The sequence below is a fragment of the Umbelopsis ramanniana genome (genome assembly GCF_025399195.1).
Source record: "Umbelopsis ramanniana AG unplaced genomic scaffold K450scaffold_2, whole genome shotgun sequence".
Taxonomy (NCBI): domain Eukaryota; kingdom Fungi; phylum Mucoromycota; class Umbelopsidomycetes; order Umbelopsidales; family Umbelopsidaceae; genus Umbelopsis; species Umbelopsis ramanniana.
In genome coordinates, this window is record NW_026252088.1 from 308,197 (window position 1) to 317,943 (window position 9,747).

At 42.9% G+C, this 9,747-nt stretch overlaps 4 protein-coding genes across 4 annotated transcripts; 2 read left to right on the forward strand and 2 right to left on the reverse strand.

Annotated features, from left to right (window-relative positions):
* Positions 1–867: 867 nt before the first annotated feature.
* Positions 868–2,219, forward strand: K450DRAFT_276587 (uncharacterized protein; the record flags this gene model as incomplete). The annotated part of the gene is made up of 8 exons (XM_051593238.1): positions 868–1,068; positions 1,144–1,175; positions 1,263–1,326; positions 1,414–1,523; positions 1,618–1,625; positions 1,706–1,899; positions 1,971–2,058; positions 2,135–2,219. 8 exons carry the CDS (start codon positions 868–870, stop codon positions 2,158–2,160), a joined length of 723 nt encoding a protein of 240 aa, XP_051449226.1. The 3' UTR covers positions 2,161–2,219.
* Positions 2,220–3,073: 854 nt separating this feature from the next.
* Positions 3,074–4,883, forward strand: K450DRAFT_218723 (uncharacterized protein). Its single transcript, XM_051585257.1, has 8 exons — positions 3,074–3,587; positions 3,677–3,708; positions 3,782–3,845; positions 3,936–4,045; positions 4,165–4,172; positions 4,251–4,441; positions 4,521–4,608; positions 4,678–4,883. Exons 1-8 carry the CDS (start codon positions 3,393–3,395, stop codon positions 4,701–4,703), a joined length of 714 nt encoding a protein of 237 aa, XP_051449227.1. The 5' UTR covers positions 3,074–3,392; the 3' UTR covers positions 4,704–4,883.
* A 247-nt stretch (positions 4,884–5,130) lies between these two features.
* On the reverse strand, positions 5,131–6,725 carry K450DRAFT_296378 (uncharacterized protein). The gene is made up of 3 exons (XM_051593634.1): positions 6,452–6,725; positions 5,770–6,375; positions 5,131–5,680 (listed from the first exon to the last, which is right to left on the reverse strand). The coding sequence occupies exons 1-3, from the start codon at positions 6,710–6,712 to the stop codon at positions 5,402–5,404; spliced, it is 1,146 nt and encodes a 381-aa protein (XP_051449228.1). The 5' UTR covers positions 6,713–6,725; the 3' UTR covers positions 5,131–5,401.
* A 1,098-nt stretch (positions 6,726–7,823) lies between these two features.
* K450DRAFT_218736 (uncharacterized protein) lies at positions 7,824–9,681 on the reverse strand. The gene is made up of 3 exons (XM_051585258.1): positions 9,563–9,681; positions 9,204–9,452; positions 7,824–9,114 (listed from the first exon to the last, which is right to left on the reverse strand). The coding sequence occupies exons 2-3, from the start codon at positions 9,438–9,440 to the stop codon at positions 7,888–7,890; spliced, it is 1,464 nt and encodes a 487-aa protein (XP_051449229.1). The 5' UTR covers positions 9,441–9,452; positions 9,563–9,681; the 3' UTR covers positions 7,824–7,887.
* Between the last annotated feature and the right edge of the window lie 66 nt (positions 9,682–9,747).

The window sequence follows — 9,747 nt, forward strand, 5'->3', positions numbered from 1 at the left end:
GTCTAATGAGATTAGGTGTGATGTGACGCGACGTGGGCAAAATACACCATACATCACTGCTGCCATACACTTCGCTTATCTGGAAGCGGTGAACAAGACATCCGGCATTGTCCATTTCCGGTAAAATACCATGAGCCGTTGCCTCTGTTGTACATCAACCGAAAGACAGCGTCTATCACATGCCGATGGAAGCAGTGTGGATTAACTAATAGAACTTCCATGCATGCAAGGCGGGACATGAGTAGTATTACCATAGACGTATTGAATTACGGTGCCGACTCAGATTGGGCAGCACATAATGATTGCAAAGGAGGAGAAAATACAGCTTATGAAATTTGAAGGGATAATGACACTGCTAACACCTCACCCCACAATTTGATCCCAGAAAGGTCAAGTGATGAATATACTACTGATTGATTACTTACAAATCGGCTGGGACCCAAACAATTCCAATGTCTTTTGTCGATCCAGCCTTCATCGTATATGCATAGCCGAGCCGATAGACCGTGCGTTTCCATGGCTGTCACGAGCAGCTACATAACCCACACGTCATTGCATAGCAGCAACAATTACACTGTCAACCGTCGGGAAAGATAAATACTATCAAAAGAAACGGGAGGAATAAGTGCGGAAAAAGGAGTGTGTATTAATTCCGAAGTGTCTGTTGGCTCCTAACACAGGGCAGGACAAGAGTAATGCTGATTGTCGTTGCAAGTGAGGGAAGTAGTTGCTTAAAAAAGATAAACAGTGGTCTCTTAACTTATTTTGGTCATGTCAGGGAACTCCAGTACTTTTTGAAAAAAATAAGGTACAAATACGACGCATAGCTACATCTCCATTCAGTCGAACCCCCATCCTCCATTCACTATGATCGCTTTTGCACAGTATCTTCTTGCATGCCTCTCCATAGCTTCTTATGTCTCTGCAACACCATTACATTTGACGAAAAGACTGACTCGTGGAGTTCAGACTAATTGCAAGGCAGGTCACTTTGCCTTGACTTTCGATGATGGCCCATACAAGTACAGCAGCAGATTGATTGACCATCTCAATGAACGAGGAATAAAGGTATAATTCGACTGCTAGTACTAAATGCCTTTTGGTCACTGCCATAGACTGATGGCGGTTCTTCTTTCTACGCAGGCTACTTTTTTTGTAAATGGCAATAATTTTTGGTAGGTACAATGTTAATGACCTAGGGTTGGATATTGTTCCAACGCGAATAAGCAACATTCTTTGTTCTTATAAATTTTGAAATATAGGGATTTAGATGATGATATTCAGGCTCAAAACGTTATTAAAAAGGCGTATGACTCTGGCCATCAGGTAAGGGGGGAAAAAGCATATAAGGAGAGATGGGGTTTGGACTATCGGTGTAGCTTCTCGCCTCCCTAATCTCTCACGTCCAAAAAGATTGCCAGTCATACTTGGAGCCATGCTAACCTCGACGAACTTTCAAATCGACAAGTGGAAAATGAGGTAGTACGGCTTGAAGACGCTTTGATGAGGATTATTGGTGTTAGGTGAGCTAGTCATTGAAAAGGCGGAAAATGACACCAAGTTCGATTGATCTAAAACATACTACTTTGCTTTCGACTTTGATATCTATTGATAAAGACCATCCTGTATGATTTTTTTCTTTCTTATTTTTATGTTTAGCGTCTTTGTTTTCCTTAGCACTCATAGTTAATTTTGATTTTTGCAGTTATTCGCCCTCCTTATGGCAACTCTGAGGACCGTGTCACGCATATTTTGAACCGCCTTGGCTATACAGTGGTGAACTGGTCTGTAGACTCCAAAGACTATGAAACTCATTCTCTTTCAGATGAAATGCACAACTACCATAGAGAGCTGGGATCTAGCCATGATTCCAAGGGAGGGATTGGGTTGCAACATGATGTGGGTTTGCAAACATAGTTTGACAGGTGCTCAATGTGACCTAAACTGATTCATGTATTCTTCCGTACTAGGTATACAAGCAGACAGCGGAAGAACTTGCTGATTCAATCATTGATTATGCTCGGGAACGCGGATTCAAATTTTCCACGGTCGCGGAATGTGAGTCTAATCAATCGTTGGTTTATGTCTTACATACAATTCACTTATTGATCTCCTGGTACGCACACTTACCTAGGTTTCAACGAGGCACCTTACCATTAGAGATGTAAATAGACTAGCATGCGGTGTTTCAAGAAAGATACGAATTTTCCACCTCCTGGAAAGAGATATTCAGAGCAACATGGATTATTAATAAACATTCACCTTACGATGACATGACAAAGATACTTCGGAGAAGTCTGACCCGCCGAACCGAAGAGTCCGCTTGTTTGGTTCTCAGATCAGTCGAATGTTATGCCGATGGAAGAGGTAAACGCATGCACCACATAACAATGGATGAAAAAAATATTGGGTTTAAAAGTGGAGTGTTAATTGCCAGAAGATAAAATCTTTGGGATTGAGTGACACGAAGATTGCCAGGTACAATCAACTGTGACGGACATGGTTAAATCAGTATCAATGTCAAGGTCATTTAGCAGAGTGAGAATTTGTTAACAGAGAAACAATTCACAGACACTAATTAATCAGTGTCGGTATCATGCAAGCCATGGCCCCAATGCAGGTGGCAACTGCGACATTTTTAGCATCTGCTGGTCGAATCGTGACTGGCGATGTAAAGAGGTACGCCAAGTACGCCAGCGGTATTCGTAATCGGACGTCATGGTAGAACGACGATGATGAAAGACCGGACAAGACGGATAATAAATTACCATCGCGCCGTAAACATTCTATCAACTCTATGTTTCCACAATGGATATCCATGCCCAGGAAGAGAAGCACTACAAATGCAATTCCTGCTTCTTCTGTGCAGCTGCTCTCGTCTTTTTCTCAATTGTGGTAAGATAAAACATGTATCAACTTATTTTAAGCAGTAAGCTTTCGGTCGGAGTAATCCCACTCCTCATTGTTCTGCCCCTTCGCGACGGTCACACTGAAACTTTCCAAACGCCTTTAGTCATGCAGACAAAACAGGGCATGTGTACCTTGGAACAGGGTAAACATTTATTCTATCAAATCCTGGTAAACATTGGAGGCAGATTGAAGGAAACTCTTGCTTTTTGAAAAAGGGAAGGGATGATATGGTTGTTGTTAGCGCGAAGCTTGTTTGTGGAGTAACCTCGGTAAAGTCCCATTCGGACAATGCAGACAAATAAAGGAAAAAACCAAAACAAAAAAAATCTGGGAATCCGATGGCGGACCCAATGGTCTAAATAAAGATTGATGGCAGTACTTGAAATGAAAGAGGTCGGTTGTCCAGGAGCCTATATATACTCTTCGTTTTCTTCTTCTTCTCGATATCATTTTTTTTTTACTTTTCAAAAAGGTTTAATCCAATGCATTCTCTCGTCTATCTGGCCTTTGCTTTACTATTGAGCTCAACATTGGTCTCCACGTCGCCCATAACAAGACGTACTCTTACTGGCGTTCAAACTGACTGCAAGAAAGGATATTTCGCATTGACATACGATGATGGTCCATACGAGTTTACTGAAGAGCTAGTTGACAAGTTAGACGCGGCTGGTATCAAGGTCAGTGGTTCTGGATTGCCGTTGATGGCTTGACGCGTATTTGTCATTGCAGACCTAACATTATTATTTTCTTTGCTATGTTGAAACAGGCTACTTTCTTTGTCAATGGCAAAAACTGGTGGTAAGGATCTTGCTATCCTTTTAGTATGTACGAATGATCTGAAAACGCTGATTGATGTATCAATGGTAAATAGGGATATCAAAACTGATTCCAACGCATCTGCTGCGATCGAAAAAGCATATAATTCTGGCCATCAGGTACGATTCCGGCCAGGGTTAACACTATGGCAGTAGTGTTCCAAAATTGAGACCTCATTCCTAAACATTTGGTTATTTCAACATCCACAGATTGCAAGCCATACATATTCACACGCTGATCTCGATAGTTTGGATGCTGCGGGAGTCACCTCGGAAATGACCGATCTTGAAGCTGCATTGGAGAAGGCTATCGGTGTAAAGTAAGTATCAAAATGCCTAGAACCATACAGGGGCTCGGTTAGAGAGAGTTTCTGCATCCCAAATCTTCGCACTTTACTCCTGCTTTTTATTCTAAACATGTCTTCATTTTTCTACGTAGGCCAGCGTGTAAGTGCCTTTACCTAAAAAAACAACGTGGTAAATTAAAAGCGGGATGACATTGTATCTGATTTTTTGATCTTTTAGTCATGCGTCCTCCTTACGGTAATAGCAATTCGGGAACTACGTCGACTCTTAACTCACTCGGATATACAGTCGTAACCTGGAATGTCGACTCGAAAGATTATGAAACTCACAACCTCAATGATGAACTGACTAACTACAAGAACGAGCTCGGTCCTATTACCGGGCCCGGTGGTATTGCTTTGGAACACGATGTGAGTAATTTGTCTGGCCGGCGGTGGTGATACTATTCAATGCAATCCTAAGATATTTATTCCTTTTTCAATCTTCAAGGTTTACCAACAAACTGTCGAGGAGCTTACCGACAAAGCCATTGAATACGTCCAGGGAATGGGTTACAAGTTTGCCACTATCGCTGAGTGTACGTAGATATACCTCGTTTGATCTTTAAACCTTCTATACTCTTTTCTAACATGTGCGTTTCCTTCAGGCTTCAACTCGCAGCCCTACCAGTAGGAGGAGAAATATTTGAGTCGTACCTTAGCGCCGTCTATCATGGACGCAACGATTTTATAACCTTTCTTGAAAAATAACAAAACCCAAAAACAAAGCATAAGTACAAGTAGCTTCCATATAGTATGGAAAGATAGGTCAGAGCATAATGGATTGATAATAAAATATATTCTTCTCAAAATTTGCATCCCACTGAAACAGCCCTGTTGGATGTCATAGTGCGATTGCCGCACCAACCCGCCATTGCTAAAATAAGCGGTATTCTGCCCTGGAACCAATCTGACAAAATTTGACAGAAATGTCTCATCGCCAATATGAAACAAACCAGTTTTATATAATGTGACCCGCACTATTCTTCACCAGCCATCTTAAAATAGAGGTATCGAACTTTTCCAAACCAACTTTAACGGACTTTGTCACAAGGCATGAAGGAATCGCAAATTTCTCATGTTTCAAGTCCATTTTCATCAGCAAAGATGTATCTGTCATTGACGGTTGGCAACCCGTATAGGGCTTCTAAAAGGAAATCATGTAGGGGACATACAACGATATATATTACTTCAGTTGGATAAATTTAATCATAACATTAAGATGGAGGTTGATTCTATGCTGGAAAATGCGATGTGGTATAGCTCCTACGATTTCTCTAAGCGCATAACAAAATATACAAAAATAAAAGATCAATGACATGCATGACAAGCTTACAAGGCGGCTTTCTGGGCGGCGTTGTTCTCAACGTCCGCCTTTTGTGCTTCTTCCCATGTTGGGTAATCGGTGTATCCAGTGGGGCCACCACCGTAGAAGGTATCACGGTTGTAAGGGTTCAAAGGAAGGTTTTCCTGAAGACGGTAAGGCAAATCAGGGTTGGCAATGAAGTGACGGCCATAAGCAAGCAAATTGCCGGTTTCCTCAGCAACAGCCAATGCGTGTTCACGATGGTCGCCATAACCACCAGCACTGACGAATGCGGACTTCCAAATCTGAGTGAGTGGGATCAGGAATTTTATCAGTCAGACGGTAAAAAAAAAAGAAAGCTGGTTTGGGAAAAAAAAAAGTGGTTATGGCTTACCTTTTTGAAGGACTTGAGACTTGGTCCCTTATCGGCCTCACTCAGATCAACAACATCAGGACGGGGTTCCATGAAGTGAAGATAGGCGAGGTTGGGATGGTTGTCTTGCAATTGTTGGGTCAGATAGCCCCAGGTTTCCAAAGGTGTTTCGTCACCCATGTCCTGGAAAGCTCCCCAAGGAGAGAATCGAATAGCAGTGCGTTCAGGACCGACTGCTTGTTGAACGGCATCCACTACTTCCAAAGCCAATCGAGTTCTGTTCTCAATGGAACCACCATACTTGTCTGTTCGAACGTTGCTGTTGCTGTTGATAAATTGGTCAATGATATATCCATTGGCACCGTGAATCTCGACACCGTCAAATTCAGCCTCTATGGCGTTCTTGGCTGCCTTAACATAATCTTGAATAAGGCTAGGAATTTCCGATTCCTCAAGGGGACGAGGAACTCCATAAGGCTGACCGGCCATGTTGTTGCCCTTGATAGCAATGGCAGATGCTGAGACGGGTGTAGCGTTGTCAGGGAGAACATGACTGGAAGTAGCACGACCAACGTGCCACAATTGCAGGAAAATGGCAGATCCTTGCTTATGGACGGCTTCAGTAACCTAAAAGAAAATGCCCACATAGGTCAGTATCGAGCAAACACAACTCTCTGATTTACTGCAAGTGCAGATAAAGTACCTTTTTCCATCCTTCCACCTGTTCCTTAGTATAGATTCCTGGAGCGCCAGGGTAGCCACCAGCCATGGGTGAGATGAAGGTAGCTTCAGTGATCAACAAGCCGCCTCCGTTGCCAGCACGCTGCTTGTAGTGTTCGACCACAAGATCATTGGGAACATGATCACCAGTGTTACGCATGCGAGTAAGTGGAGCAAGCACGACACGGTGCTTCAAGGCAACTTTTCCAACTCGGATTGGAGTGAACAGTTTTGGAACGGTCATTGTGTGGTTGTAGAGATAAATGTAATTTTTTTTTTTTTTTGGCGATGGCAAAACCGATATTTTATATTCATTACCGGCTTTGGAATTATGGTTTTAATTCAGGGTCAGATCGCTTACCTGAGCCAAATCCCGGATAATTATTTACCGTGATTACTGATTCAAATGGGTAATTTATCATGTCTAAGCATGCCGACGTAAGTGCTCAATGTTCGACGTGTCTCCTTCAACCAAAGGATTGCTTGGTCACCATATCAACTTTAATACTTTTTGACAAAAGAGACACGCCTTGCAAATCCTACTAGTTCCATGGACAGTGCCTCCTGGTCCTTTTTAGGCGAAGGTAAAAGCCATAGATTTTAATAACATTAATTTTACATTGGTGGTCAACATACCGTGAAGGAAGGACCCTGCCATTGAGAAGATTAGAGGGCGATTCATGCTGGATCCAGGGCGTCTCCAATACGACAATCGCTGCATCGAATTTGTTTACCAAAGCATTTTTCCGCATGAGGGCTTATATTGAGCCGGTTCTCATTGGATATGACACCATGTTCATCCGGGCGTATTATCAATATAAGGTACAAACAAACCACCGTCCATCCTAAGTCAACCCTCGAGGTGTTCTCGGTTGCCCCTATTGCCAGAACAGATATATAGAACTTGGCCATTTTTTTTTTTTAATAGACTTTCAAACTCCAATATTTACATTTCAAATACATGAAAATGGGATTGTGCAGGAAAGAAGCAGAAAAAAGCAATCTCGATGCAAGAAGGACGCTGAACAAACCAATGTGCTTCGAAACATCAAGCAAGAGAAGAAAATGAAAACACAAGTATGCCAAATACAAGTAAACACTCAATACGGCATGTGCGGCAATTCTATCTATTATCTCTCCATCTGATTCAATTTTTTTTTGTTTTTTTGTTTTTTTTTGCTTTTACGCCAGCCTTTCTTTTTCTTGTTAAAAACCTTTTCTTTTTTTTTTTAAATGGAACGGTTAGCATCCGTCTTTGGAGTTATGTTCTTTTTTTGATCGTGTATGTGTAAGTGTTTTCGATTTCAAAGAGTGCATATGTAAAAACTTGGTATTTTTTTCTTCGTTTTCTTCTTGAACACAAGTTGGGAGAAGGGTTATTTGCAGTGATATGGGAGGGTGCCTCTTTTTCTCTTCTGTTTACTTGGAAGCGGGAGAGTTGGCTTGAGCATTAGGTTGGCTTTTGTTGGTATTGTTACCCTTACGGTCTCCTCCACGTCCAGCATTTCCACGTCGGTTTCCGCGCTCGCTCTGTTGACCATCAGCTTGTTGTTGGCTGGCCTGCTTGTCACCACCACGATGCATTCCTCCACGACGGTTTTCGAAACCACCACGTCCTTCACCGTTTTGACGTCGTCCTTCATATTGCCCACGGCCACCTTGGGGACGACGTTCCTCAGCAAGCACAACGGCTGAGCCGATCGTGATCTTTTGCTGACTCAAGGCCTTGTGAGCACTCTCAGCATGGCTGAAGTCAAGGAAAGCACAGCTCTTGGAATGAACAACAGTGAGCGTCTTGATAGCACCAAACTTGCCGAATGCCTCCTTCAACTGGTCTTCAGTCATGGTCTGCTGTACATTCTTGACAAAGATAGAAATGTTCTCAGTCTTGGTGGGCTGCTTGGTCTGAAGTTGTTGTTGCTGTTGCTGAGGAGATTGCTTAGGAGGGTTGACAGGAACCGAAGCAACGGGTCCCTTAGCTTCTGCAACTTGAGTTCCCCACTTTTCAGAGTCATTGGCAGCCAAATTAGCCCAGGTCTTGGGAGCATTGCTCTTGGCAGCACTGGCAGGTCTGTCATGTTGCTTTTGCTTCTGCTTATCACCATCAGCCTTGGACTTCTTTGGGCGCTGTTGTTGTTGTTGCTGCTCCTTGGCAGATCCTTCTGAGGCCACACCGTTGGCGACTTGTTCAACAGACTTTTCATTGCTTTCCTCAGTCTTGGTCACGGGGGTTTCCTTGACTTCAGGAACAACAGCAGGAGAAGGCTCTTCATCAGGCTTAGCTTCAGCTACTTGGGTAGCTTCGACAGCAGCAGTTTGTGCGTCATCCATGCTGACAGCAGACTGTTCCTGGTCGGGCTCAGCTACCTTTTCTTCAACAGCAGCGACCTCTTCCTCGGTGACACCCTCTTCATAGTCAATATCCTCTCTCAAAAAGCGGAAAATGTCATTCAAGACATAGTATCCCTTTGGCTGCTCGGCTAAAAAGAAGGTCTGTGCAAATTTTCTTGCTTCGGTGCCTTGATTGGACATTTCGCCAAGAACCTGGACAATGATACCGTTGTTTGCAGACGACATACTATCAACGCTAGAGACCATAACCATACAGTTGTTCAAGTTGAGATCAGTAATAGCCTTGCGGATTTGCTATGGGAGGAGGAGGATGAGTAAGCTCAATCGCTCATTTCAAAAAAAAAAAAAAAAGTTTTCCAAGGGTAATCTCCCTAGATGCTTACCTGATTGCCGTTGACCAATTTGACGTTGAGATCGCCCTCCTCGCCATGAAGGTAGCTCGAGTTCTTGTTATAGAACAAGTGCAACTTTTGAGGGTCATCATGCAAGAAATTGTAGTATTCATGGACAAACATCATGCCGATTTCTTGAGGTGTGACCGATGACTGGGCGTCAGTTGTATCATTCTCAAGGATGGCGGATGCAGCGGTTTGGTTGGCGTTAATGGCAGTTGCAGTCATGAGAGGATTGATCTGTATGTGAAATGATGTGGGGCCCACCAAAAAAAACACGCAGAAGTTAGGACGTGACTGGAAGGTTGCGGTGTGTCAACTAAATCAAAACAGATTTGAGCACTACTTACGTGTAGAAATTAGAAGTGGAGGAAACCAAGAGGTGCGGTTAAAAAAGAGCAGTAATGAAATGGAAAAAAAGGAGAAGAATGAGATGAAATGAAGTATAAAAAGAAAAGTCAACAAGATGTTGCCTAATTCCTTGTCTTTATTTTTTTTTCTCTAGTTTTCTTTCCATTTGATTCTCAGCAATTCC

Coding starts and splice junctions, on each gene's coding strand:
- K450DRAFT_218723 (XM_051585257.1), top strand. CDS start 3,393: ATGCATTCTCTCGTCTATCTGGCCTTTGCTTTACTATTGAGCTCAACA. Junction 3,588..3,676: donor TAGACGCGGCTGGTATCAAG/GTCAGTGGTTCT, acceptor ATGTTGAAACAG/GCTACTTTCTTTGTCAATGG. Junction 4,442..4,520: donor GTATTGCTTTGGAACACGAT/GTGAGTAATTTG, acceptor TCAATCTTCAAG/GTTTACCAACAAACTGTCGA.
- K450DRAFT_218736 (XM_051585258.1), bottom strand. CDS start 9,440: ATGACTGCAACTGCCATTAACGCCAACCAAACCGCTGCATCCGCCATC. Junction 9,115..9,203: donor AATTGGTCAACGGCAATCAG/GTAAGCATCTAG, acceptor CTCCTCCCATAG/CAAATCCGCAAGGCTATTAC.
- K450DRAFT_296378 (XM_051593634.1), bottom strand. CDS start 6,712: ATGACCGTTCCAAAACTGTTCACTCCAATCCGAGTTGGAAAAGTTGCC. Junction 6,376..6,451: donor AGGTGGAAGGATGGAAAAAG/GTACTTTATCTG, acceptor ATTTTCTTTTAG/GTTACTGAAGCCGTCCATAA. Junction 5,681..5,769: donor GTCTCAAGTCCTTCAAAAAG/GTAAGCCATAAC, acceptor CCACTCACTCAG/ATTTGGAAGTCCGCATTCGT.